The 27,515-nt window shown below is 50.9% G+C and overlaps 11 protein-coding genes across 11 annotated transcripts in view; 7 read left to right on the top strand and 4 right to left on the bottom strand.

The window, feature by feature from the left end:
* On the top strand, positions 1-2,336 carry EPUS_02222 (uncharacterized protein; the record flags this gene model as incomplete). Its single annotated transcript, XM_007787705.1, has 2 exons — positions 1-704; positions 758-2,336. The coding sequence occupies 2 exons, from the start codon at positions 1-3 to the stop codon at positions 2,334-2,336; spliced, it is 2,283 nt and encodes a 760-aa protein (XP_007785895.1).
* Positions 2,337-3,364: 1,028 nt separating this feature from the next.
* On the top strand, positions 3,365-5,640 carry EPUS_02221 (uncharacterized protein; the record flags this gene model as incomplete). The annotated part of the gene is made up of 2 exons (XM_007787704.1): positions 3,365-5,017; positions 5,077-5,640. 2 exons carry the CDS (start codon positions 3,365-3,367, stop codon positions 5,638-5,640), a joined length of 2,217 nt encoding a protein of 738 aa, XP_007785894.1.
* A 733-nt stretch (positions 5,641-6,373) lies between these two features.
* On the top strand, positions 6,374-9,622 carry EPUS_02220 (uncharacterized protein; the record flags this gene model as incomplete). Its single annotated transcript, XM_007787703.1, has 4 exons — positions 6,374-6,744; positions 6,811-6,865; positions 6,939-7,671; positions 8,040-9,622. The coding sequence occupies 4 exons, from the start codon at positions 6,374-6,376 to the stop codon at positions 9,620-9,622; spliced, it is 2,742 nt and encodes a 913-aa protein (XP_007785893.1).
* Positions 9,623-9,776: 154 nt separating this feature from the next.
* Positions 9,777-12,865, bottom strand: EPUS_02219 (uncharacterized protein; the record flags this gene model as incomplete). The annotated part of the gene is made up of 4 exons (XM_007787702.1): positions 9,777-10,307; positions 10,379-11,175; positions 11,223-11,376; positions 11,423-12,865. The coding sequence occupies 4 exons, from the start codon at positions 12,863-12,865 to the stop codon at positions 9,777-9,779; spliced, it is 2,925 nt and encodes a 974-aa protein (XP_007785892.1).
* A 490-nt stretch (positions 12,866-13,355) lies between these two features.
* On the top strand, positions 13,356-13,595 carry EPUS_02218 (uncharacterized protein; the record flags this gene model as incomplete). Its single annotated transcript, XM_007787701.1, has 1 exon — positions 13,356-13,595. One exon carries the CDS (start codon positions 13,356-13,358, stop codon positions 13,593-13,595), a length of 240 nt encoding a protein of 79 aa, XP_007785891.1.
* A 1,287-nt stretch (positions 13,596-14,882) lies between these two features.
* On the bottom strand, positions 14,883-16,009 carry EPUS_02217 (uncharacterized protein; the record flags this gene model as incomplete). Its single annotated transcript, XM_007787700.1, has 2 exons — positions 14,883-15,625; positions 15,679-16,009. The coding sequence occupies 2 exons, from the start codon at positions 16,007-16,009 to the stop codon at positions 14,883-14,885; spliced, it is 1,074 nt and encodes a 357-aa protein (XP_007785890.1).
* Positions 16,010-18,354: 2,345 nt separating this feature from the next.
* Positions 18,355-19,347, bottom strand: EPUS_02216 (uncharacterized protein; the record flags this gene model as incomplete). Its single annotated transcript, XM_007787699.1, has 1 exon — positions 18,355-19,347. One exon carries the CDS (start codon positions 19,345-19,347, stop codon positions 18,355-18,357), a length of 993 nt encoding a protein of 330 aa, XP_007785889.1.
* A 569-nt stretch (positions 19,348-19,916) lies between these two features.
* EPUS_02215 (uncharacterized protein) lies at positions 19,917-21,332 on the top strand (the record flags this gene model as incomplete). Its single annotated transcript, XM_007787698.1, has 5 exons — positions 19,917-19,937; positions 20,001-20,046; positions 20,164-20,267; positions 20,332-20,445; positions 20,526-21,332. 5 exons carry the CDS (start codon positions 19,917-19,919, stop codon positions 21,330-21,332), a joined length of 1,092 nt encoding a protein of 363 aa, XP_007785888.1.
* A 303-nt stretch (positions 21,333-21,635) lies between these two features.
* On the top strand, positions 21,636-22,616 carry EPUS_02214 (uncharacterized protein; the record flags this gene model as incomplete). The annotated part of the gene is made up of 2 exons (XM_007787697.1): positions 21,636-21,765; positions 21,838-22,616. The coding sequence occupies 2 exons, from the start codon at positions 21,636-21,638 to the stop codon at positions 22,614-22,616; spliced, it is 909 nt and encodes a 302-aa protein (XP_007785887.1).
* A 1,726-nt stretch (positions 22,617-24,342) lies between these two features.
* On the bottom strand, positions 24,343-24,960 carry EPUS_02213 (uncharacterized protein; the record flags this gene model as incomplete). Its single annotated transcript, XM_007787696.1, has 1 exon — positions 24,343-24,960. One exon carries the CDS (start codon positions 24,958-24,960, stop codon positions 24,343-24,345), a length of 618 nt encoding a protein of 205 aa, XP_007785886.1.
* Positions 24,961-27,072: 2,112 nt separating this feature from the next.
* Positions 27,073-27,515, top strand: part of EPUS_02212 (uncharacterized protein) — a gene marked incomplete at both ends in the record, with an annotated part of 1,008 nt that continues 565 nt past the window's right edge. The window contains one exon of the mRNA XM_007787695.1: positions 27,073-27,416. Coding sequence (XP_007785885.1) covers positions 27,073-27,416 — 344 coding nt within the window. The remainder of the gene's footprint in view (positions 27,417-27,515) is intronic.

Here is a 27,515-nt window from a genome sequence, read left to right as displayed (position 1 = left end):
ATGGCATCGGACAGCCAACGAGGAACGGTCCAAGATGACACTGCCTGCCCATCTTCGAGACGACGCACCAATCTCAGGAGTCGCCCCCGAAAAGACAGAAAGGAGTCTCGAGCCGGCAGGAGTTCCGCCCCTGTGAAATCGCCTGCAGATGACAAACCAGTCGACCTTGAGGCGTTGCGAAGAGCCCGCTTAGACTATATCGATACATCTGCCGGAAACAGAACGAAGAAGATGAAATACGTCGGAGAGACCATCACAAGAGAAGCTGTAAAAGCGAAAGACGTCCGACATGTGCGCCAAACGTCGGCTGTAAAGCGACGGCGTAAGGTAATCGACCCAGAACGGAAGCATGTTCGGCGCAAAGTGCGGAACAACAAAGCAGAGGCGGGCGACTATCAACCAGTGTACGATGATTGTAGCAGAGAACAAGACATCGAAGCCAGAAAAGATGATGTAGAGGGAAATGAGTCGGACGGGGACGAACATAGCGATGTGCAGATCAAGGCGCCCTCTCAGTCGAGGCGGCAGACCATCGATAGGTGCACTAAGGGAGATAATAAAAGACGGTTCGGTGGACAGGATGCTGCTGTTGAAAAGCAGCGAGAGACTTGTCGAAGGAGGCAGAGCGAGCCTATAGGACCGACACACCACGCTCCCCGAAACTCGTATGGTATTGATGAGTGCAAGCCAGCCTCATCAGAAAGGTAACTGATTTGAGCTTTTATTTCAAAAGTATACACCTGCTGATACAGGACAGAAACACACCGTCTAGGCAAAGCCCACACGTTTCTCGACCTTCACTGCAACGCAGTGCAACCACCATACGTTCTAAACCCGACGCTACTCTGACAACAGGGCTGGGTCCTACACGAGCAAAGAACGCACCATCTATTGCAGGGTCGCATGCTAAAAAGGGGTCAGGCATATTGTCAAACTTTCTACGAAGTACGCCCGCTACCCAGTCGAGTCTCAAAAAGGTGACCTGTCTCACTTGCGGCTCGGACGACGTACCAATCATCAAGACAGCGAAACTTGCCTGTACGCACAGGATGTGCCATGGTTGCTTGCGCCGCATCTTTACGATGTCTGTCGGCGACCCTGCCCACATGCCACCAAAATGTTGCACTTCTGATCACATTCCGCTCAAATATGTCGACAAGCTCTTCGACCAAAAGTTCAAAAAGACCTGGAACAGGAAGTTCCATGAGTATACGACGCGAGACCGTATCTACTGCCCGTCTCGCCATTGTGGCGAGTGGATCAAACCGAATCATATCAACGTGGAGAATGGTCGCAAAGTAGGAAAATGCAAAAGATGTGGGACACGCGTATGCTGCGTATGTAACAACAAAATGCACACTTCTCGAGAATGTCCCAAGGATCCCGAGGCCAATGCCTTCGCCGAAGTTGCTAAGAAAGAAGGGTGGCAACGCTGCTTCAACTGTTCTGCTATGGTCGAGCTGAAAGAAGGATGCAACCATATGACGTGCAGGTGCACTGCAGAGTTCTGCATGATATGTGGCAACAAGTGGAAGACCTGTGACTGTCCCTGGTTCAACTACGAGGCGGTAGAAGCGGACAGATTGCAGCACATGGACATGGCGCAAGGGGGGAGAGTGTATAACGATGAAGATAGACGTGCCCCTATCAGGTATCAAGAAGAATTGGATCGAAGAAGACACCAAGAGCACAGGGACGAAGCCTTGGCCAGGCGCATGCAAGTGCTAGGTGTCGACGATGAACCATCTGATGACATTGTCGCAGGTGACAATCCAGGGCAAATACTTGGTCTAGGAAATGCAGCTGAGCACTTTCTCAACCATGATTTCAGGCAACAAGCAAGAAACATCCTTACCGGTAACTTTCGACAAGCTGCTCACGCTGCAGAGGGATTGCTTAACGGAACGGTCACTGGCAGAGAAAATCCTCTGCCACCAGGTCCCTATGAGTTGGATGCTCCAGCTCGCACCATGGCAAACCAAACAGCACAGCTTCTGAGGCACGACACTGCTTCCAATACGGCCTGGAATAACGCGGCCAGAATAGGATCAAACGGCCAACACAATCCCAGGCGTAGAAATGGTAACATCGCAGCCAACCGCACTACAAACGACCCTGCTGAAGAAATCATACCTCTTCCTACGGCACTACCAAATGCGGCAAGAAGGCCTGCAGTACGCAACATCAACCGTGGTCGTCGAGCAGGCGGACTTGAGGACTTGCTTGCTGCTGATCGGTTAGAGAGCGCAAATGAAAGCACTGCTGAGCAGCGCATCGAGAACTGGCGGAGTGAGGTACCTGTTGGCCAACCTGCCAACGGGGTGGCTCTTGTATGAACAACGGTGTGGCGCAGGGGATTGGCACGGCTGCCAGGTCACAGACACTGCCGTTGGCATTTTCCATCAAGGTTTTGGGAGAACAACATCCCAGGTTTGGTATTGGTCATGAGGAAAGGAGCGGATTTTTGCGTGAAAGCACAACTTCACGAGAGGAAGGAGTTTCTGGGTATGGAGCTGTACTTGGAACCTGTTGGCTACGAAGGACTTTTGCTATTGCTTTTGGGTGTTGGCTTCATTAGTGATGAGGAGCTAGGGCTCTAGCTGCTTTATGATCATGTAATCGAGGAGAGTGATTCAGTCGGTACCCAGAGTTATGTATACTTATTACTGCGAATTGAGGCGTGACCGCATTCATGACTTTCGTGCTATGTACATCTCCAGATAACCCGCTCAGTCCATCGTCCAACGAAGGGCCTTTGATACTTGTGAGTCTGTAGTAGGAATATCCATGCTTGCCACAGCTTTCCACCAAAAGGAACGTCAGGCTCACATACATTCTTTGAGTGGGACTCAGAACTTGTGCAACGACAAAAGTTGTCAGTCAACATTCCAAACACATCTGTCCATAGGACCAGGAGATTGCGAAACTGCATTGATTTTCATGGTGGTGATCATCACTGTCCCTGTTTGCTAGCTTGTTGCAAGCAGTCCTGCGCTAGCTCGTTGCCTGAAAAGAACAAGGTCCCCAATACTACACATAAGAAAGAAGTAGGAAGAGCAAGGGAAAGTCGCAAGATATCCCCAAGTCAGCTTGAAAGCGGCATCAGGCTATTGCCTGATTTGGACTAGTACCAATACCGTACATGAACTTATATTCCTTGGCGCGTTCTCGTCGTATTACCTAAAGTGCTTGCATGTACGGAACATTAATTCTCCTCTGTGCTATTGCGCGAACACAATAATTTCGAAGGCCTCAACACTTACAATATGATACAACCGCTGCACCCAATGCTCCTTGTGCGGTTAATAGAACTCTCAGGCAAGTGAGATCGCCCAGAAACGCGCCAGTTCTGTTCTTTATCAGGATGTCCGACTTCGAACCCTCTCCACGAAGCTCTAAGCGACGAAGGATAGCGACGCCTGGTGCAGGGTCTGCAAAGACTCAAGTAACTCCTTCTACTTCTCGCCCCAGCTCGAAAAGATTGACCAGTACCTCGCGACGCCATTTCAAAGCTAGAGACAGCGAGGATGAGTTGGCGCAAGAAAGTCCCTCAACCAACGTCCGTGATTCCACTTACGGGTCTAAGGAGGACTCTTTGAACGAGGATGAAATCGCATGCGTCGCCGGGGGACCCGAGGCACATGCTAGTAGCACCGAAAGCGCAGACGAGCTTGCGCAACACGAAGTGACTATGACCCCAACGAAATCACAAAGAACAAGCTCGAGACACCAGGGAAGGACACCAGAGAAAACAGAGAAGGCATCTACAAGCCACAATGGTCAGGAGAAAGCCGAGACAGCGTCTATCGGGACGCGTTCCAGCGGCCGAGAGAGAAAACAGCCTCGGCGGTTCTCAAGTGCTTGGGAAGACAACCCCAACCCCGGCCTACCCAAAGGCGTTTTAACACCTAGCAGAAAGGGAAACAAAACGCCTCGAAAGTCTGTCGCATTCGAACAAGACAGAACCACAGTAATCGGAGATTTGGGCTTTAAAGATCTCGACACAACCACCACGAAGAAGACACAGAGAGCGAGACGCAGGAAGGAGCCATACCAAAGTGATGAAGCTCAGGAGAAGGCTGGTAAAGATGTCCATCAGATAGCAGAACTCACAATGAACAATGAAGAATCAAGAGTGCCAGAGGTTGAAGAGGAGGTTGAAGAAGAGCCATTCTCTGATGTCCCAGAAGGGCCCAATATTGCCATTACTCCTTTGCTAGATCCTGACCCTGCACATATAGATCTAAGGCTCGATCCCGTCAAATCACTCGTCTTATCTCGACTGACCGGCCAGATCCTTACACCTCTCACCTCTCTCGAAGCTGAGTATAGCAAGCTATATACTCTTCTTTCGGCCACAATTAAATCTGGTGAGGGCAACAGTATCCTCCTTCTAGGGTCACGGGGCGCTGGGAAGACCTGCTTGGTGGAGACTGCCATTGCCAATCTTGCAACTGAATGTGCCGGAGACTTCCATGTCGTTCGGTTGAGTGGGTTCCACCAAACCGATGACAAGCTTGCGCTTCGCGAAATATGGCGCCAATTGGGTCGAGAAATGCAAGTGGAAGAAGATGAGACTGCGCAAATCAATACCTACGCTGATACCATGGCTTCGCTGCTCCACCTCCTCTCGCATCCCGAAGAGTTGGCTGAGACGCTGGAGTCTGATGCAATGGGCAGGACAACGAAGAGTGTGGTGTTTGTCCTTGACGAATTCGATCTCTTCACAACACACCCACGACAGACGTTATTGTACAATTTGTTCGACATTGCACAAGCGCGGAAAGCACCGATAGCAGTGATTGGTTGTAGTGCACGCGTCGATGTCAGCGACACGCTCGAGAAGAGGGTTAAGAGCCGCTTCAGTCATCGCTGGATCCACATTTCCCATGCCAAGAATTTGCAAGCATTTGAGGAGATTGCTAGGGCTGCGTTACTGCTTCGAGACCAGGACCGGGATCACGAGCGTCAGAACATATCGGTCGAGATTTGCGACAAGTGGAATGCGTTTGTTGAGGTTCGTCTACATTCAGGAGTGCGAAGAGGTAATCTCAAGCTAACCTGGCTATGTAACAGAAAGTCTTCATTCCTTCTTCTCATGTCCAAAGGCTTCTCATGCAGTGTTTCTATACCACCAAATCGATACCCGACCTTTTCTCCAGCCTCTACGTTGATGTCGCGACGATTATCTCCCTTGATCAGATCAACCTCAGGCCTGCAATGCTCTCAGATTTGAGCGCCCCTGACACTGTCCTTGACATGCTTCCTAGTATTCCAGACCTCCATCTCAGCCTTCTGATCTCTGCTGCACGTTTGGATGCTATATACAACGCGGCGGTCGTGACTTTTGCATTGGTATACAGCCACTATGTGGACCTGGTATCACGTGCACGCCTTCAGGCATCCGCTGCGGGATCTATTGCCCAAGCTACGAAGCTTTGGAATCGCGACGTTGCCGCTGCAGCATGGGAGGATCTGGCCCAATGGGAAATTGTCCTGCCAGCAGCCAACAAAGGCATCGGACAGGAGCAGACAAGGATGTGGAGGTGTGATGTTGTGCTCGAGGAGATTGTCGATGCTGTTGGTGGAGCTGAGGCTGGGATGAGTGATGTAGTGATAAGATGGTGTAAGGAGATATAGACGGCCTAAGAGATCCATGAAGCGTGACCATAGCATGTGTCTACGTAGTAAGTGCACCCCAAGATTGTCTCCCAAACCTCATCTGCGACCTTGGCACTTGTTTTCTGCTACTTGTACCACCGTACTACGTGACGGGCGCGGGCGCATCCATTACTGTGTTGGTCATAGTACATTACGTAGGTCGCGCGAATAAGGAACGTCGGCAATGAAGCCTTCGCTAAGCAACAATGCCAAGCCGGGCCCAATGCCTCTGAGCAGGGACCCGTACGGAGGCGTACGTCAAGAGTCTTCGATATACACTAACTGGTAGCTAACTCTTCTTATACTAGTGTAGTGTCATGAGAGTATAACTAGCTAAATCTTAGCAGGCTTTGACATTATTATTTAAAGGCCATTTGGCCTAGGAAAGAGCCTCAGAAGCCGTCAGGATCAGAGGGGATTGTTAGGCACTTTTAGGACTCTATCCTTATAATGAACAATTTATGCGGACACTAGAAGTCAGCAGCCTGCGCTAGTGGCGCTCTAGTGTTAGCGTATACTGAAGACTGTTGATGCACGTCTCCGTAGTAGTATTTCAGTTACATACCATTCGACTGATTACCATGTCTAATCCCGGGTCGCCCAAAGGAAGCGTTGTGCATGGTCGAAGGCCTGCCGCCTTCTTCTCCGTAGAACTTTATATACCTTCTATCCTCCACAGCACGTCTTTCGTTCCCCGGATCTCTTTGCAAGAATGTCTTCGTCATCGGAAAACATATCCGCATTGAAACAGTTTGTAGCCTCCATTTCCAGCATCAAAGGTGATCTCTCCAATATTACCGCACCACCATTCCTCCTGGCGCAGAAGTCCGCCGTCGAGTTTCCTGCCACCTGGTGCGAACGTCCTTCGATCCTCGTTGCACCGGCTTTGGAGCCGAACGTCGAGAAGAGGGCCTTGCTTGTCCTGAAATGGTATCTAAGCGCGCTCAAGGCACAGCAGTATCATACTGGTCACGAGGCAGATGGTGTTAAGAAGCCTCTCAACGCATTCCTGGGCGAGTTATTTATAGCGGAGTGGAATGATGCCAGAACGGGAAAAACAAAATTGATCTCGGAACAAGTCAGGTAGGCGGGCGAAGTTCTTGCCTGCGAGCAAGATTGCCAACTCCCAACTAACAAGCTGGTGTCCAGCCATCATCCACCCGTTACAGCATGCTATCTGTGGAACGAGAAACATGGAGTTCGAGTAGGTTTTTAACTCTCTTGTACTTGGACCACTTCAACTTCTTTCATACGGCTTACCTGCCGTTCCTGCCCAGGCGCAAGGCTATACAAGGCAAGAAATCACATTCAATGGAGCTGTCAACGTCACTCAGACCGGTCATGCCGTCCTGCACCTCGCCAAATACAACGAGGACTACCTCCAGACCCTTCCGACGGTGCACATCAAGTCACTCCTCACCGGATCTCCATATCCTGAGCTGAGTGGCCCAGTCCATATATACTCATCATCCGGTTATACTTCAAAGATCGAATTTTCAGGAACCTCATTTCTGGGACTAAGTGGCAGCAAGAGGAATACTGTGCGTGCTAAATTATACAAGACCGGCGACGAAGATAATCCACTATTCACGGTAGAGGGCCAATGGAGCGATGCACTCATCTTCAAGGACGTACGCAAGAACAAAGAGCTCGAGGCTTACGATACACATAAAAGCCCAGCTACCTCCCTCACTGTTGCTCCGCTCGAGAAACAAGATCCATGGGAGTCACGTCGTGCATGGTCCGGCGTGGTGAAGGCTCTCCGAGCAGGTGATATGCAGGCCACAAACGATGCCAAATCCAAAATTGAAAAGGCGCAGCGAATGATGCGCAAGAAAGAGCAGGCAGAGGGAAGGAGGTGGGAACCCAAGTTCTTCTCGAGAGTCGACGATGCTCCTGTATTTGAGAAGCTGGGCACACCACAGGAGGAAAAGTTATCACCGGACAAGACGAGTGGAGTATGGAAGTTTGATGAAGAAAAATTCCGGAAAGCGAGAGTGCCATTCCATGGTAATTTGGTCCCTTGGAGCTCGGAGTAAGCAGATGATTAGAATTCGTCGTTTTCGCTGCAGCAACGTCTAGCATTGGAATCTGGTTCGTGAAGAGGAAGTGATTCTGCACACTTCGTCTGTGGAAACGGCGAGCTTGGCCTTTCAGGGGCGTTGATATCGATAGACGGCTCACTCAGCCGTCAACAGGATAGAAACCCCTCCAGTAGAGACTTATAGAGCTTCATTCCAGGCTCCTGCAGCTGTGTTCTGAAAGCATTATCTGAGTCAGCCGTACTCCGTAGAAGTAGCCAATTGCGTCGCTCACTCTGGACATGGTGTGGGTGTTGGTTGGGTGTTGGCGCCAAGAGCATCATTGAAGCATTGAAGCGCGTCTGGAGATCCGACGCGGCGACGATGCAGACAGATGGATCTTGACAGTGCCAGTGACAGTGCTGCGCCGTGTGAAGCTCGCCCTGTCACGCAAGTGGCCTGACCTGTATCACTATCAGCTCCCACCATGGCAACAGAGCATGCTCGACGGTTCAGAGCCCTCCAACCCGTCCTTCGTGCGTCCCTGCCTCGCAGAACTCTTCCGCACATGTGTCTATCCGGCGTCCCTAGCCCTACGGATCGAGCAGGTCCTGCTGGCGGCAGCTGGCAATCATAGCCAGGCGAGTGAGCCATCAGAGCACGAACGCTCGTGTGGAGATGAAAAGAGAAGAGCATACCGTCTGATCCTAAGTGATGGGGTGTTGGTGGTGCAGGCACTTCTTGAAAGCCGGCTGATTGTATTGATCAACCTTGAAGATGTTGTAGTTGGAAGTACCATTGTTCTGAAGAGGTTCAGGATCCAGCGAGCAAAGAGGTTGAATGGTCAGGGCAAAGTAGTATTCTTGAGAATAGCAGATTGCGATTTCATTCCCTCGAAGCCCCAGGCACAACAAACGCAAACGAAGAAGAGATCTGCAATTGCGGAACCCGAAGAGGAAGCAGAGGGGCAGATCATGTCCCGCAAGAGGGCCAAACACAGTGTCTCATCCGCAGAACAGTCATTTGAGCTCCAGAACAGCCGAAAGAGGCATGCCGAGTCTGTCGACTCCTCCCACGACAGCGACTCTGATGACTTTGAAACAATAGCTATCGACCGCAGAAAGCTCGAGAGCAATCGCCAAGCTCTCCACGAGCTCAACGTCAATCAATCCTTTGACTCTCAGCACAGCTCCACCCCAACAACCGCAATTGCGCGCATAAGTGACCACCTCCATCCGACCCGTCACCACCACGGCCGCTTCCCTCCGACCCACCAACATTCGTCCGCAACCCAGACCACCAACCAATCAAGACCCCGAGCAGAGCCATCCCACGCGGCGGCGGCGCGCACATCGCCCCAGAGAAGAGCAGCGTACCAAGCATCCAGCACCATACACCCGACCCTCCCTCCCCCAGCACATCCCACACCTCAACAACAACAACAACAACAACAACAACAACAACAACAACAACAACAACAACAACAACAACAACAACAACAACAACAACAACAACAACAACAACAACAACAACAACAACAACAACAACAACAACAACAACAACAACAACAACAACAACAACAACAACAACAACAACAACAACAACAACAACAACAACAACAACAACAACAACAACAACAACAACAACAACAACAACAACAACAACAACAACAACAACAACAACAACAACAACAACAACAACAACAACAACAACAACAACAACAACAACAACAACAACAACAACAACAACAACAACAACAACAACAACAACAACAACAACAACAACTGAACGCGTACGAGCGGCTGATGCGCCAGGAGATCAAGTGGTTCGAGGATGATGAGGCCGTGTTGGAGAGTCAGGGCTGGGATGTCAAGGCCATGAGGAGGTGGTGGGAGGGGAGGAGTCGGGCTAGGACGAGGAGGAGGGGAGGGGGAGGATGATGATGGTTGAAATTGCGATTGCGATCTGGGAGATAGGAGGAGGGGGAGTGGTAGGGAGTGAGGGAGAGAGATTAAAAAAAGGGACTCTGTTACTTATTTTACCATCTACCTGTATTCTCAAACCAACACAACCGCAGTCCACACACTCCGTGAGCTAGTCTCCAAACTTCTCCCCCTCGCCCAACCTCGTATACGGACAAGCCCTCCAATCACATCCCATCTTATAGACGTCGGTGCCCCACCAGCGAAACCCCTCCATCCATCCGGGATACACGACCCCGAAGAAGACGATCAGCAAGGCGAACGCCAGCCCGGAATCCAACGCCGCGCTCATCGTCATGGTGTATTTCGCCCACCACTCGCTCCGCCGGCGCCGCACGACGTGGTTGAAGGCGAAACAGACGACGGCCCAGACGCTGAAGTTGAGGCCCGAGGCGGGCGGGATCCAGGAGAGACTGCCGAACAGGACGGGCGGGTTGATCTGGCGCCAGGGCGACGTCTTGGGTCGGCGGCGGCCGATGAGCCAGACGCCGATGGGCGCGATGGCGCCGATCAGGAACGCCCAGATCAGGGGCCGGTAGAGGGCTCCGCGCCCGAAGAAGCGCGCGGGGCCCACGACGCCCCAGAGGATGGAGCCGTTGAAGTGGACGCGCGCGAGCGGGCAGGTGAAGCCGTTGATGGCGCGCTTGGGGTGCAGAGGCCCGGCATGTGGGTGAACATCCAGTTCAGGACGCCGATTTGCGTCAGTGACGACACGAGGGTGGCGAGCATCTGGACGCTGAAGAGGAGGCGCGGTGGGATCTTCATGTAGTGTCCGAGTTTGAGGTCGGAGGAGAATTTGATTCCTTGGGCGGAGGAGATGTAGGAGTAGGTGACGAAGACCATGTTTGCCACGGGCGCGCCGGGGAAGAGGTAGCCGGCGATGAGTTGGCAGACTAGGTAGAGGGAGGAGTGTTGGTTCGTGATGGCCATGACGATGCCGACGGGGATGAAGAGGAGGGAGGTGATGCCCAAGGCGAGGAGGAGGCCCCACCAGGGGAGGTAGACCGGGTAGTACTCTACCACGAAGATGCCGATCAGGGTCATGAGGACGAAGGTGACGAGATACCAGCCAAGAGGGGCGTCAGGGTAACGGCGCATGAGGCGGCAGTGCACGTCTTCGGCGCCAGAGATCATGCCGTCGACGCTTGGCGGAGTGAGGTCTGTGGATTGCCGGCTGGGATTGTTGTGTGGTGCTGCGGGGATGGGCTGGTAGGTTGCCCTCGGTTCGTCCTCGTAGCGCTCAAGAAACGCCTTCTTGCTCTGTCTCCAGATATCGCGACCATACCAGCAGGCTGTGTGAGTTACCAGAGCGGTGAGGGAGGCGAATTGGACGCCATATGAGAGCACGTAGGTGATGGGGAGGTAGACGCGAGAATATGCTTCGTAGGCAACTTCATCAAACAGGAAGTCCGGCGTAAGAATTCTCGCCACGTCGTAAGGCTTGCCAGTGTTGTCAAAGACAGCCGTGGATAGAATGGGTAAATAGGAAGAAAATAACGTGTTTCTATAATCTGTAGCGGTCAGCAGATGGGTAGGCAGGGTATCAGACTTTCCATACACAAAATCGGAGCAATAACCCACATCACGAGCACAAGACCTCCAACAACATTGGCAGCAGCCCACCAGGGCGTAAGAAGCGGAGATCCGATGTATGCAATCTGTGCCCAGTCGAATGTCATTGGAAATAGTCCGAGGCCGGATACAACGCCAAACTGGACCAATTAGCTCGAGACGTTCCAAAAGCGATTGGATACGTACCAGGTTGGCAACAACCACATTCTCTGGAGCAAACCATGTGACAACATTGAAATAGCTCAGAGCAGGAAAAAGAAGTCCAGGAAGAAAGTACCATGCGAATGCTCCTAGCCAGACATATACAAAAAACTTATACCGCGTGATGATCCAGCCATTCGCAGGCTCATTCTCCTGTTTGTGCATCGTGGTAAACATGGCCGTCGACATCAGTGTGCCAGGCCAGATCATAGCAGCAGGACGCACCAAGAATCTACGAGTCAGTCCAGCAAAAGCATAACCAAGAATCTGTGTAGAGATTGTCAGAAGAATCTGGTAAAGAACTGACACATCCTGCTTGTAAAACTTGTGCTGCTCGACAATCACATCCGTAGCAAAGGCAAAGCCAAAGGACACATTGCTGCTGATGTATACACAAGCATGTTCTTTCTCGTTCCACCTGCCTTGTGCCAGCCAAAGCCGGAACCTATGCTTCAGGGAATATGTCTCCGAGATCATGCTTTGACGAATGCCGTCGATAAAAGTCTCCTCAGGGTCATCATACTGTTTCAATAGCAGGTCCCATAGTTTGCCGAGTGGATGGACAAGCACAAGTGCAATGACAGGAGTAATGGCAACACTGGGATAGCGTAGAGAAAAGAAGAGATTGGTGGCTGATCCAGCTAGAGCAAAGAGGAGTGATAGAGTCCACATTCGAGGGGTGCTTATGGACAGGGTTGTATCGTCTGTAGCTCGCACAGAGGCTCGGACTTCTGGGTAGGGCGAATTATCTGGTGGATCATCCTCGTTGTATCTTCGTCTGTTGCTTCTTTTGGAAGAAGATTCCCTACTGCTTGCAGCAGAGCTGAAACTGGAGGGGCCGCTGACCGGCTCCATGAATCTCTGAGGTAGTGGCCCTCCGCCTGCAAAAGATGTTTTCGACTCCATTCCCATGCCTACCTCGCTGGTCTGCGAGGTGGCGCGGCCTCTCGGTCTAGCCTTTGGGATGTGCTGCCGACCGAGATCCGGAGTACTGAGTGAGGCTTCCATTCTACCGGCGGAAGTTGAAGTGCGAACAGGTTTCCGCTTGTCTCTCTTTCGTATGTCGTCTGCTTCATCATCAGAAGAATGAGTCAGAGTCGAGCCCCGACGCGAACGAATACTAGGCATTGCGCCGTATGAGTCTCTGGCTATTGACGGCGAGGATCGGACAAGAAGAGGGCTGTTCGACATGACGAATTCGATGAAGCGTTCGAGGACAGTCTGTGGCACAACCGCAGAGGTCAGGGTGTCACCCGAAGTATTAGCTGCATGTGCACCGTGGTGTCGAGGGAGGGCGACGTCTGTGTCTGGGTATACTTCCAGTTCGTCACTGGCGTCGTCGGTGACCACGACATCCTCGCAGGCAGACCTGTGTAGTGTTCGAAGAGGAATGGGCTCTACAGACTGCTGAAGGGGCGATCCATCCATATGAAAAAGCTATCCTAAATTGAGCAGTCATGATAATGCCAAGATGCTCCAGTGGAGATGCCCCAAAGCATTGCATGAGTAGCCGCTGCACATGGGACTACACCCATGGATCAACTAATAATTAGTTACCGCGGATGCCTGACGGCCCAGGGCGTTGCTGGGTTGGCTTCAGCGCCCCACGCTAAAATCGAACCTTGACCGAAACCTAGGTAGGTAGTACTACCTACGTAGTATACCTACAGGGGTGCTTTGTGAACTCAGCCGCAATCCTGCGCAGAATCAAGTAAGCGTGCGGCAACGAGTTGTTGGACCTCCATCTGCTTAGAGCCTACGGTAGTAAGCACTCATAGTATTTCACCGAAGTAAGTACTGTGCAAGACTGCTGTGATTTCGGAATCCATCAGCCATTTCATCTCGCGATCCCCCTCTCCATTGCAACACCGCCAGGGCTGGCTCTCTTCCTTAGGAACCCACATAACTCGTTCAATCGATGCGTCAGGTCAAGAAATTAGAAGAAGTCGCTCGACCCACCGAGCAGGATCTCCTGGAAAGCAAGGTAGATTCCCAGATGGCTGCTGAACGCTTAGCTCCTCTCATCCTCTTCTACTCAGAGATCGATCTTCCATGGCACAATTTGTCGGGTTGTCTCTTCAGTGCAGTCGAGAAGTTCTCGGATGAGGCAGATCTTACGAAGCTGGCGGATGTGCTGAACGTGTCTGGCGACTCTTAATGTCGGCAGTGAAACCGATATTACGAGACAGTCAGAAGAAAGACAATCGTCGAACAACGACCGGCTTCTCGCGCACCTGCCTTATTTCGCTCTGAATCTTCGCGAAAGAATGCATGGTCTAACTGGGATGCATATGTCTTCCCGAATAATCTACTGAAGCACCGACCGTTCCTGAAGCATATCTCAGTGATGGCGAACCCCTTGAGACAGCAAAGTATCCAGGGCGGAACATCAATACGATTACCGCCATGGTCACCCACGCTTACGCAAACACCATTCCTGCCCTTCTGTATCACCTCAAATTCGCGCTTTGGGCATTGGCAAATGCTCTCGAGAATAATCGCAGGATCAGGATATGGAACATGGGATTGCGCCTTCCAGCCGCAACACAATGGTTTCTCATAGGTCCAGAGGAAATTCAAAATGCCTCCGAACAGCATCAATATACCCCTATAGGCCCTTCATGGGAAGCTTTGGGGGTGGCACAGCCCGGTTCGATGGGGACGGGTGACTGTTTTGGCAGCACAGATTCGTCACCCTCGCGGAGCTAGACACCTTCCATAATGACACAAGAAGTGGCTGCAAAGAAGGCAGGAGACAAGTTGACGGCGCTCAGGGTAGAGTGTGTTTATCTACGTAATCTATTTTTGAGCAATAGAAAGCAATACTTGGAAATTAGAAACAGGAGTCACCCTCCAAAGGGTCTGAGCCACTTCCGCTCAGGGAAATGTAACAGATACAAAGAATGAAGTGATGCTGATGGCGCCCAACAGGATCACATTTGGTCACTTCAGAATCTAAAAAATGACACCGACACCATGCTTCTTTGAATACTCAATGGGTGCGTGAACCGAGCTTCTATGGACTGGGGACAACCCAGAAATTCGAAGCAATGTCTATACATGCAAGTAGACCAAGTGGATAAATCTGCGGTTGTGCAGGCCACCGATGTTGGTCAAGAGCTGTCAAGCCAAACTTTGGGTCTTGAAGTTGCATATGGAAGTGAGTGTTTCCGCCAATCTTTGCAAAGGCAATGATGTGTCACTTCAGAGTTCGGCTTGCCGCTGCAAAACTGTGGTGGGTTCAGAACATCAACTCATGAGGAACATCTTGTTACCCTTGGCCATGTACTGCAAACGTTCTCTGCTGGATGTGCTCTTGCGGTCATCTCTTTGCTAACAGTGTCTCAATAACTTTTTCGACGTTTGCCGTGTTTCATCTTCGACTTTCTCATGACCCTCTCAAAGAAAAATAGGAGATCGTCTTTGATTGTAAGAGGCTGATCCATCAGCCAATCCACAGTTCTCTCCGAACGCCATCCGGCAACTTGCCACCATGCTCAATGCCCAGCTTCTGCAGAACGAATGCAGGAAGTGTGTTACCATCAATATGTAGGTCTTCAACATGCCTCATATAGTCTTCTCGGTTCAAGAAGGTATGGTCATGATCAGGCCGTGCTGCAAGACGATGCAAGGCGCATATCAAGCAAGTATACTTCGGTGGACCTTTCAAGCTGCTATGTTTCCTAACTCCTCGTTGCTCGACGTGCGACATTGCAATGAAGGCTCGGGTGCACTGGACCTTTGAGTCCTTAAAGGTACAATTGTCATCGTTAGTCAGTAGACATGCGTACCGACTTTTAGAGACGAAGTACTTAATGCGGAATACACAACTGTCGCATTTCCAAAAGTGGTAGGTCCCACTCTTACCACCTTTGTCAAGCCTTTCAAGTTCCTGAAGTGTTAGGTCTTTTCTCAAGCAGCGGTCAATGATGCCTCCATCATCGCCTTTGAGTAATTGGAGGGCGCCCTTGCAAGGATGAATGTCCCTCTGATATCGGATGGCACCATCGTCGGTATGTATATTCATCAGGGATTTGTGACGGGCAAAGAGCTCGGCTGCTGTCTCGCTCCTAGACTCTACTCTTCGAGCAATGCTGTTACCGTGGATATTGTCCCTTAAATCGGCTACTTGGCCTTTGATTTCTGCAAGCTTTTTTATGATCTCCTGCAGCTCCTGGCCGACGACCTCTGGGAGAGTGAGTTAGCACTGCGTTACCAAAGGCAATCCTTGAGGGACACACCAGCACCGCTACCCCAGACAAGCGACAAGGCAGCAAAGTCACCACTCTTCATGTTGGAAAGGTCGTTTCGGGCGTCTTCTATGGTTTGGTGGAAGCTTGTCAGAAGCTTCTCTTGCCCATCCAGCCTTGCCGGACCAACCAGTTCGCCTCGATCACGGTCGAAACGTTCCGCACTCAGGAGTTCGTTGAGGGTCCCCGTAGACATCTCAAATACGGCGCCAGCGTAGGCATCGACATCTTCGAGTAGCCGAACAATTGGCAATGTTCCAATATAAGAGTTGTCAGATGCCGATAAACTCCCGAATGTTGATCCACTGCTGGGGTTGGACATCGTGCTCAAGGTCTCAAATTGTTCTTCGATGAGTTTTTTGTTGTGCAATAGAAGCCTAGATGAGGCGAGCTACGTGGGTCTTCTGTGACCAATATGGAAGAGTGTGGGTGGTGTGAAGAGGAAAAAGACAGACTCAAAGGCTTATCTTCAATGAAGAATTGAATGACGCAGACTGAGCGATTTGTCACTGCTCTGAACGGAAGGTTGAATAGACGGAATGGAGTACAATCGAAGGAGAGGGAAACAGAGGGAAGTACTTGACTGACTCAACCCGAACGCACAGAGCGGCGCCCACACCCGGTGCAAACCGGCAAAAGCAACAGGGTGAGAAGACTCTGAGTTTCACTGCATCAAAGCCGTCAATTGAACCTGGTCATCAGGCGAAGTGTAAGATTGTCACCCTTCTTCCTACACTCCGGCGACCTACGGTTCTCAGAATCTCGCCACTGACTGCCAAAACCGTTATCTGCCATATTATGACCAACGCTGGTGCCTATTCGTTGGCAGCGATGGAGCGTCATAGCCACTGGCTGCCCTACATCTGCCCCGGATTTCTATGGTACTTTTTTGGAGAGCTTGAGGGTGTGGCCGATGCCTTGCCACCACCCCGTCTATTCTAAGTTGCCTGGCACTAGTGTGCCAGGTATAAGCCTGAGGCGTAAGCGGACAAGGTGGCTGAAAGACGACCTGAATACGGACCGCTTGTAGGGCTGTGCTTCCGCCCCCATTACGGTAACGGGACTTGGAAGCCCTCATAAGATGATCACGTGATCAAGCCTGGACATGTTATGGCCCGGCATGTTCGATCGATGACTGAGCCAAGCCGCTATGAAATACTGATCCTCTGTCAGCGTACTTTTGGATGTCGTATGAATCTCTGTGCCTCAGCTGCAGGAGGCTCGTAATTGGGGTCTCACGGGTTGGATATTCCTTCGCATGGGGGCTTCGAATGTTCCGAGGGCAGGGTGGCATTCGCGAAGCAAGTAAAGCAACGTCTATCGACCTAGATGTTTTTCTCTTCAGTGAGCTCTTTGTAGACAGAAGGCCTAACCATGTGTTCGAGGACGTTAGTCAGGGGCGTTAGTCAGGGGCGTTAGTCAGGGGCGTTAGTCAGGGGCGTTGGAAGGACTCAAAGGATTCATCGGTTGTGGTATGCATCTTGGTAACAGCCTTCGACCGGCTTTCGCCAATTCAACTGCGTATTATTAATTATTGGCTATGGTGATGCTCTTCCATAGGATGCGGTATATGCTCTTCCATAGGATGCGGTATCAGGCGGCCCGTATGTTGTGTTGCACCATTGGCAGGTTACAGGTTCGCTTTTAGCAGAACATGTAGGTACCAGTACCGGAAGCATCCGGCTAAGAGTGTGAAAGTAGGTCCTCCGCTCCTTAATTTGGATCTAGTGAGGTCACTTTGGCTAGACCAGTATCACAAATCTTTTGGTTCGGGGTTCGTGGTATTCTAGAGCCGCAAGCAGAGCAGTGCTGAGATGCCACTCGGTAATGCTACGCTGTAATGTTGTAATCAGACGAAGTCGATCTGGTAAGATTGAAGTGCGGAATGCCAAGGTTGCAGGTTGCACTATCCGAAACACACATTCAAGCTGCCAGTGCTTGGTAAGCCTGCACAACTACTAACCAGTACCACCACAAGACTCTTGGGATTTGGATTTGGCATACACCACCCCGGTCTCCGTACACGATACAGAACCTTACATAGCATGCGTGCATGTAACCGAAACAGACTGTGCCTTGATTTGCAGCGCGTGGAAGAAAACCATACCTGTTCCTAAAGAGCAAAACCTTGAAGACCGCACGTCTCAAACCCTTTGAAGGTGATGACATATCCCAACCGGGGCCCAGCTGGGGGGGATAAATATATAACTTTTATGTGGATGATCAGGAGTTAGAGATGGATTGCAACTGAACATTCGCATAGTGTGAGTGAGACTCCGAGAAGAGCCAACCAGGAGAATGTCTGCTTGCATCCTCATCCTAACCAAAGTCTCTCTTAATCAAGCTAGATACAGATCGAGAAGATCAATAAATCGTCAAACATTGACATAAATCGACATGTGCAAAGGGAGAAGACCAGAAGCCCAACCATTCGTCAACATCCTGAGCGCCGTCGCTAGAATCAATTGCTGCTATTACATGTCGTCGTTTCGTTCATCGTGCATCGCGTGGCTGGCGATAGACCGCACCCAGATCTTGACAAAAAGAAATACCAGAGCAAAATAAAGCAAGCTTTCCCCCGTCATGAGTACTCTCCACATGGTGCGCTCCCTGAGCCGAAGGCAGAAGTTCAAGGTGATTACCACACACTCCCTTTCCTTCCAATCATCAATTCCTCAAAATGTTAGCATCCCACCTGCTTACCCCCATGGGACACTGCCCACCAACTGCAACCTTAAATTTCTCCAAGAGCATCGCTGGCGGCAAGTTGCCACTTCGGTGCGAAACACTAAGGTGCGTTGCCAGTGCCCGCCCTGTACTAAACGCTGTGACCTCGCCTTGCAGAGGTCGTCCCTCTGCAAAGCAGAAGAGACAGCCGTATTTGATGACCCCCACACAGTCGTAAGAAGAGATATGTAAATGCGACTTGACGAGGAAAATGGAACGGTACTCCAAATTCACGCAAGGATGGGTACGAGTCTCCAAGTTGTGGTGGATAGACGACTCCTGTGACCCGAGTACATGGAAGCGCAATCTAAAGGCGCAGGATGGAGAAGAGCAGGTCCACCAAAGGTAAGCACCCCCTTTGGAGGCTAGGGTATAGCGGTTAGAAGGAAGAAGATCGTTGTCTGAGACATTGGCGATAAGGCCCTGATCTCCCTCATTAAGAACTTGGATAGCGCCACGGCAAAATTGGTAGCTGGAACCATAACTGTGGTGGGCAAGGAGATGCTCAGCACGCGGATGATTATGCTTGGATTGCCGTTTACTGATCAGTTCATGAAGGTGCTGATCAATAAATTTTAGACCATTGAAGGCTTGTACGTAGCGTACTTGTTGGGGGAGACTGGGGTCATAGTGTTTTTCGAAGAGACTTTGGAAGCCTAATATGGCATTGAGTAGCTCGGCGATGATGCTTCTTAGGTGGAGGGCAGCATAGCCGTCAGGGTCGTTTACTAGCTGTTCTAGCTGACTGAAGTTGACTTTCTTGATCAACTTGATACGTTGTTGAAGAGTTGCGAGTCTCGGTTGATAGGCAGCGATTGCGGTAGGGACAGGTTTGGGATAAATGTAGTAGTCGATCAAGGTATTATTACGATGCTGGATATCCGTTACATGTTCGGCGCATTCGTCAAGGGCGGTCTTGATATTGAGGACCATGACTGCTACTGGTCCCTGAGTGATGAGAACATGCCGGTTTCAGTATATGATTGGGACGAAACGTAGGTATACAGATGCTGCGATATCTGCATAAAATAACCTTGAACACCTATGCATGGGGTGGGGAAATCAAACGACTCTCTTCTTTATATGGATAGATGTAGTCATTCTTGGATTATGACCGTCAGTACGTTGAATATCCCTCGAGTCAAATCACAATTCCAGCACACCCATCTTATCCTTACCACCGCTTCCGGAGCTTTCCGTCGTGGCTCAATCGTGTTGGTGCAGCCTGAGGGTTTGTGGATGAAACAAATGTGCCACAAGGGTCGAGCCCAGCTCTGGCTGTAGTGGCCTTGCTAATGACCGCGGTCGCTAAGCCTCCATAGGAGGCAGTCGTGCAAAATGGGTGGTGCTAGCCTGGGAGGATTGGCCTCAAAAGTGGCTCTGGAGATCAGGCTACCGTTATCACTTTTGAAAACCCTCTTTGGTGGTCAAGCCACCTAGGTTTTCCAATGAGGTAAGACGAAGGCTGTACTCGGTACTTTCAAACCTAATCTGACAACAAGATGCCTTCCGAACTGGAGGAGGTACGTTGCGGCTTGAAAACCCTGGACGAGGCAGACTTCTGGCTGACTGAGACAACACTGTAGCTTGTGGAGTTCCTCCACCATGGTAATTCCCAAATTCGTCAAATAGGTAAGCCACTCACTAACAGCTTTCCTGGACGCATCTCGATGGGTTGCAACGATAACTCAACATTGCCAGCAGTAGGGTTGCAATTGCGACGATGCTGACTGTTGCCGCAACACAAAGCGTGCGAGAACTTGCTGGGTTATTCTACCACCAATCCAGATATATTCAAGAGGCACCAGCTGCTTCCCGTCAGAGACTTAAAATTGCTCGTGCGAGACTATGCCGTACGTCGGAAGCCGTGGAGGATATAACTGAGTCTTCCAAAAAGCTGATGCAATGTTTTGATAGCCAATTGCCAAAAATGCAATCATCATACTCGTCAACCTCTCTCACGATGAGAACGTTGTCAACACGCTCGCAGAAGACGATGCCTTCCTCGAAACCTTATTAAAGAAGATCACAGTATGTCAGTGACACGCTTTCTGAGCACCCTGCCATCGGTGCAACTATGGCAGGCAATATCTAACAAAGCTCGATGATAGGAGACGAAAGAATCCTTCTCCAATGAACTTTGCATGCTGCTTGCGAATCTCGCCAAATCTCCTTCGTTGGACCGTCTTATAACCCTCGCACGCTCGATCCCCTTGGGAAACCCACCAGTCTCCTCGTCTACCAATGCCGTGGACCAGCTGATGGATTGCTTCGTAAAGGAGATTACCAACAAGCCCGCGAAAGACTACGATTACCTCTCTTACGTTTTTGCAGACCTCTCCCGTCTTGAAGCTGGGAGGAAATATTTCCTGACCAGACAGGCTTACGATGACATCGTGCCAATCACGAAGCTAACAGTGTTTACCGATGAGCATAGAAGTCATGTCCGAAGGAAAGGTGTAGCCAGCACACTCAAAAACGTGTGCTTCGAGGCCTCTGCACACCAGTTCCTGTTATCGGAGTCAGGCGCAAACATCCTTCCCTACGTTCTGCTGCCATTAGCAGGAAATGAGGAGCTCAGCGACGAGGACACCGAGGGTATGCTGCCTGATCTACAGCTATTGCCACCAGACAAGGAGAGGGACTCGGATCCGGACATACTGGTGACACATCTGGAGACGCTCTTGCTTTTGACTACTGGCAGAGAGGGACGAGATATTATGCGCAGAGCGAAGATTTACCCGATCATAAGGGACTGTCATCTGCATGTCGAAGATGAGAACGTGCGGGAGGCTTGCGATAGGCTGGTACAGGTGTTGTTGAGGGATGAGGCTGATGATGGAGTGAAAGAGGCTGCGGGAGATCAAGCGGGGACCCAGGAAGAGGATGAAGACGAGAAGATTGTGGAGGTTTTCTAAGTTTTTACAGTACAAGCAGAGGAAGCAGAACAAATACGCCTGTGTACGCTAACCAGACCATGAGCCCATGTTTGGAGAAATTAGAGATAGAGAAATTGGAGATCCCAAAGTGACGAAAATTGATCCCTCATATGCAGTCCCTGTGGATCTCAACACCGCTCATAGATAGTTAAAAATCGTACCTGAGCATGCCGTGGACTTCTGTTTGCTAACCCTACCATATCCTCCCATCCCAGAAGATCTAATCTTTCAACCGCTCAACGTGTCGCTCCAATCACCCCACACAAAGCGGTACAGCTCACCATGGTTGACGAATGCTGGCGATTAAACCTAAAAGAGATCCACGATGTGCTCATCACCATCGCCAAAGAAGCGGGCAGCATAATCACCGGCGCAAAGCCCCTCACCGATGGAGTCGGATCTAAGAAGAACTGTAACTGCTATCTTCCCTTTAAAAAACCCCTTTGAACTATGCTTTACTAACAGCGGGAAACAAACTCATCAGCTGTCGATCTCGTAACCGAAACGGACAAAGCGGTGGAGAAGATGGTCTCGCACACACTATGCGCCAAATACCCAACATTCAAGTTCCTGGGCGAGGAGACCTACGAACCCGGCATGCACCTGACGCACCACCCGACCTTCATCTGCGACCCCATCGACGGCACCACCAATTTCGTGCACCAGTACCCCTACGTCTCCATCTCGCTGGGTTTCGCGTGCAACAAGGAGCCCGTGGTCGGAGTCGTCTATAACCCGTTCACGGGGCAGCTGTACACCGGTGTGAAAGGTGAAGGGTCATATCTGACCAACACCACAAGCGGGGAAAGGCAGAGGTTACCTCTCAAGACACCCCTGGAGCCGCTTGGACGCTTGAGCGATACGCTGGTGGCGATCGAATGGGGAAGTGATCGCGAAGGGCCAAACTACGAGAACAAGGTCCAGACGTTTGGGAATTTGGGCAGATCCAAGGAGCATGGAGGCGCCATGGTCCATTCTTTGCGCAGTTTCGGTAGCGCGGCGTTGAATCTCTGCGGTGTGGCGTCTGGCTCACTGGATCTCTACTGGGAGGGTGGGGCTTGGGCGTGGGATTTCTGTGCTGGTTGGGTGATCTTGAAGGAGGCCGGCGGCATGATCGTGGATGCCAATCCGGGCAGGTGGGAGATTCCGGTAGATCACCGTATGGTGCTTGCGGTGAGGCCGTCACCAGACGGACAGGGTCAGAGAGAGGTGGTGGAGGAGTTTTGGTCGTTTGTTGTTGGCAAGATGGACTACGTTCACTGAGTCACCAAGGTTGAGCGTCTGTTACGTGATGGGCCATGCAGTGTGCAACTCGAATGATACCCAGAGAGCAGGATGGCATCTTCAATCACCACATCGTGGTATGACAAAGATGGTTGTCATGCAACCGTGAATCCTAGATTTGCAATCAAGCAAGGAATATCAGCTTTGATTCACACAGTAAGTTGCAGAATGGCAAGGGCGCCATCAGACAGATTCACCTCCTGTTCAGCATGTTCTAGGGACAATTCACTGAAGATTCGGTGACAGTTCAGATATCAGGCCCCGTCATGTACATCTCCGAGCTCATTTCCAAGCACAGGCATCAGTCCGTCTCATCCTTGAACTCGAGTCTTTGGCCGCTCCACGCCTTCTTCCACCACTGCTAGCGATCTCAGCAATACTTTCCTTACGAGCGCCATCAAGTCAGTCCACTTCAACATTCGTATGTAGCAGGATTCTGCCAGTACGGCTACCAAGGACGCGTAGCCAAGTGCCTGCTAAGTCTTTTGCGTAGCAGACCCTTGGGCATGTAGACGATATCCCAGTCACTGTACCGAGGGAGATAGCAGCGGAGGGCGAAGTCAAGCTGGGAGCGCCTGTAAATGGTTGAGGGTGAGCGATGCGGACACGATCTGAGCGACGCCCAGGAGCAGGACAGGTTTGGACATTGAAAAATATCGATTTGAAAGGTATATCACTTACGGGTACATGGTCGAATTCCAACCTCTTTCATCATTATATCAGCTTTTTGTAGCCCGCGAAGACCGTCTTTGGCATGGATCAGGGAATGCCGGCCGTCCATCTGAACGCGGCTCCTTTTTTTACTCTACTGTCAGAGCGTCTCCGTCAAGTACAGAGGAGATCGGCTTTAGATGTATTCGACTGTGCTCTCGCTTCCCAGTATCACCAAGGAGTGACCAACGAAGATGTTTGGACCGACCGTCATGAAGAAATTTGGGGAATCCGTCCATAGCAGTTCCCATGTACGCCTGTGCATCACCACATTGGGCTCAGCAGTCGTGAATGGCTTGCACATGGCGCCCATACACACTCAGCGGGTGCCAAAAGCGGGTGGCCTCGAAGCCGTTTGCCAGCACGATCGTGTCCGCCCGGCAACTGGAGATGGTTTGCGAGCCGTATATTCTCTGCTTTCTCGCGGTCCGGTCCAAAGAGGCAAGGCTTACGCTTCGAGCGTTGAGCCATTTGAGAGGCTGCATTGTGAGTGTGAAATTTGAATTGCTCATGCTCTCCATCCAGTGGCTATCGAAGACGCGACGCTTGCAGCCGTGACTACAGTTTGTTTCATTGTAGGATAAGTATGTACCGGATCAAGCACGTGCAAGATACCATATGTCAGCCATTCGTCACGTCAATGGCGATGCAGTTCCGGTCAAGCTCATATAACCTGATTTCCCGATGGGAGCGAGTTCCTCTGGCCGGATTGAGCGCAACCTTCCGAATGTGAGCAGCCGGCCCACGGCCATTCTTTCGCAAACGAGTTTTTCGAATTTTCTGTGGGTTTTCCGCACCATATCTGGGAACTGATGATTTCATGCCTCTGCTTGGTTGACGCTTCATGGATGGGGACTGTGCTGAATTTGTCCCCTCCGTCATCGGTTTTTCATCCATGGTAAGGGGTAAAGAAGGGATTCCCGGTTGAATCCTGCAAGTGGAGGGGAGACTTGTGTGGGACCACTCAGGGTGGTATCTTCAGTAGCTTGCGCGGTCAGGCTGGAGGACCCAGAGCGGGGCGGAGATAGCATGGAATGTGCTTCTTTTGCGTGCAAACGACTGGCATGCAAAATCTTCTGTAATACCGTGTCTCCTTAGCCCATATCGGAGGATCTGCTAAGGTCTGCTGAAATTCGACTGCCCAAAAATCCTCCAGCATTTCTTGATCAAGTCGTCTCGAGCTGTCTCCCGGCTCAATCCTTAATTCTTCTATTGTAACTCGGTTTCGGTTTTGTAGAAATGGCATCAATTCTTGGGATCGGTAGTCGATTAGTGCCTTAGGGCCGAAGAACGGTATAGGGTGATCTGAGAGGTTATCAAACATTGTCAAATCCTGGAGACATAAAGTCCTAGCCGTCACAACCACATCGGGCTCCCAGGAGTCAGGAACAAAGTTTTGCGGATCGCGCCGGTCGAGCTCCTCCATCGTTATACCCAGTCGAGCACATTCCTCCCCCCGCTGTTTGTGGTAAAGTGCGTTGAGCCGAGCAGACCTTTCATCCTGAATGCGGGCGCGTTCTTCCCACGAGGCGAATCCTAGAGCTCTTGCCGTCTTCTCGTTCCTTTGTCGTTGCTCTCTCGCGAACTTCTCTAGCAGGCGCAACGCTTCCATTTCTCTTGTAGTCTGTGCGGATCCGTTCAGTCATGAGGGGGGGACAGGTTATTGGGCTGACAACGAGTTGTTTTGGATGATTATACGAAAAGGGCATGAAGAGACCGCCCACGCTCCTATTCTAGTGCTTCTGGCCGGATTTCCCGCCAAAACACGAACATGAGAAAAAAAATTGGAAGATAGATCGAAAATTGCTGATCTTCACTCTCGGCAAGAAAGACCGCTAAGACAATGCTCAATGCTGCACCAGCAATAGTCAATATATAAATTTGGCTAATCGCATCAGTGACAGCCTCCAACACAGCAGTTCTCACGCTTGGGTCGAGTGTTTGAAAGAAGGTCGAGCCAGCACGACTTACAGCGCCCTGCACCACACTTCTAGGCTCAATGTGGCAGGATGGCTAGTAATATGCCGCTTGTTAGTGGCCTGGTTCAAGAAAACGGAATTTGCAATAGCAAGGGCGACGGTCGCGCCAGATGAAGCCGATGGACAAGGGAACTCAGTGTATACATCAAGTCAAATATACCAAGTCATGACCCCGTTTGATTTGCTTATTTAAATCCCAGAGGTCGATTTGATAGTAGTAGTATGATTTGATTTGATTTGATTTGATTTGAGTCAATTGTCAGGTGGAGTCAAATGTCAAGAAGCAATGTTCTATCAAAAGGACTGTCAAGGATTTTCATTTCACGAAGGGAGTCCGCCAAGAGTTTTATTTTCCATCAATTTGATAAAAGTACGGATTTAGGTTATTTGCCAAGCATTTGATTTGGTTTATCTGACTCGATTTTATTCAAATAGACCCTGATTCTCCATCAATGTACCATATCAAGCTAGTTGCGACATACGCTTCAAGAAAAGCAATTGGTAGTTATGGCAGCTTCTGAATCTGTCCAAAACGGTCCACTATTCTGGGCTGAACGTTGGCAAGGACTGTATTGTCCAGAGCATAAAGAAATGTCGAGGAAAGAATGAAAACGACAACCAGGACCCATCTGATTCCAGTGATCTCCGCACCTGTTCAGCCTCATCTCCCAGGCGGCGCTTCCTCGTCGGCCACATTGCTATCGAGCTCGATAGCCAAGACGGCCTCAGAGTCAGACTTTAGTCCAGTTGAGGCATTAGAAGAATCGGGGAAAGCCCTGCTCTTCTCGAGGAGGCAGGTCGTGCGCAGCACCAGGAAGTGGGTGGCCGTGTTCTATTTGGCATTTGATGGTAGGTTGGAGGCCGTCACGTATGGGGTACTGCATTTGCCATGTTTCATGCTCCTCCTCGATAGCCTAAAACTTAAATCCGATCACGGATGTTGCGATGGAACGTTTTCAGAGAATCGATACCTGGAAGCGGGTGGGGGGTTAGAGCTCCATCAAGGATAGATGAGAAAACGCAGGATCACGTTAGCGAAAGGGAGACAACTGGTAAATGACGGGGTAGGGTGTGCAAGGCCCTATGCAGTTTGGTGGGGGGTGACCCGGTTGGTCAGGGCTGGGTGGAATGGGAGAACATATCACGGACTCTACGAACATTCAAGTGTTCAGCCCTAGCGATACGCGCTCAGGTTTTCAAGGTTGGCTCTATACACCTACCTACTCGGGTTAAGTCTCGAGTTCTGCACACCTGTTACTTCAACCAGCATCATGGCCTATGGACCAGACTTCACGTACGGGATTACGGAGGAAACAGAGGAAGATACCGTTCATAAACGGCCCGTTCTTGTCGGGCGCAAGTTGAAGGAGACGTGCTGCTGGTTCAACCAAAAGGTGCACGTCCCTTTCGGGTCACTAGTAGCGTTTCAGCTTGTGCGTTCCGCGCTCGGGTATCTGCACAGTCAGCAGTCGAGCTTGGAACTGGGGCCGAAAGTCTACTACGTAAGTATAGTAACCATGGAACTAGCCCCGTTGACCGCTGACTTAAACATCAAATCCCACCTACGGCGTATTTTCCATAGGTTTCTCAACAGCACGGTGCTTCTCCCTTCCCTAATTACAACGAAAGGCTTCCTTCCGCCCCTGATACTTGAAAAGGTAGATGTCTCCTCATCAAGAAACATCCCCATTTCACTACCATCACCATCAATATTAACATTACTGACCAAGCACCATATAGGTACAATGGCCTCTGAGCTCCCCCGTACAATGAAAGCCTGGCAGTTCACCAGCACCTCCCCCACGATTGAGAAGAATCTGAAGCTCAACACCAGCGCTCCTCTCCCTACACACTCGACCTCCCTCGCAGCCGACCAGATCCTTGTGCAAGTCCTCGTCGCAGCTCTCAACCCCGTCGATTACAAACTCCCCCGCCACGCCCAGCATCGACTTCGCAGGTCGCGTCGTCGCCACAGGCCCCAACAGCAAGAAAGTCTCCTCGACGGACCTGAAGCCAGGGCAGCTGGTCTTTGGGCGCCTCGACGGCCCCACGAAGTTTGGGACTCTGGCCGAGTACACCGTCGCGCCGCGTGCAGGCTGCGTGCCGATCCCGTCCGGCGTGGGCGTGATTGATGCCGCATGCGCGGGGACCACGGCGCTGACGGCCTAGCAATCCATCATCCCCAACA

The sequence above is a fragment of the Endocarpon pusillum genome (genome assembly GCF_000464535.1).
Source record: "Endocarpon pusillum Z07020 unplaced genomic scaffold C698727, whole genome shotgun sequence".
Classification (NCBI taxonomy): Eukaryota; Fungi; Ascomycota; class Eurotiomycetes; order Verrucariales; family Verrucariaceae; genus Endocarpon; species Endocarpon pusillum.
The sequence above is the reverse complement of the archived record's forward strand: the minus strand, read 5'-3'. Positions and strand labels throughout refer to the sequence as shown.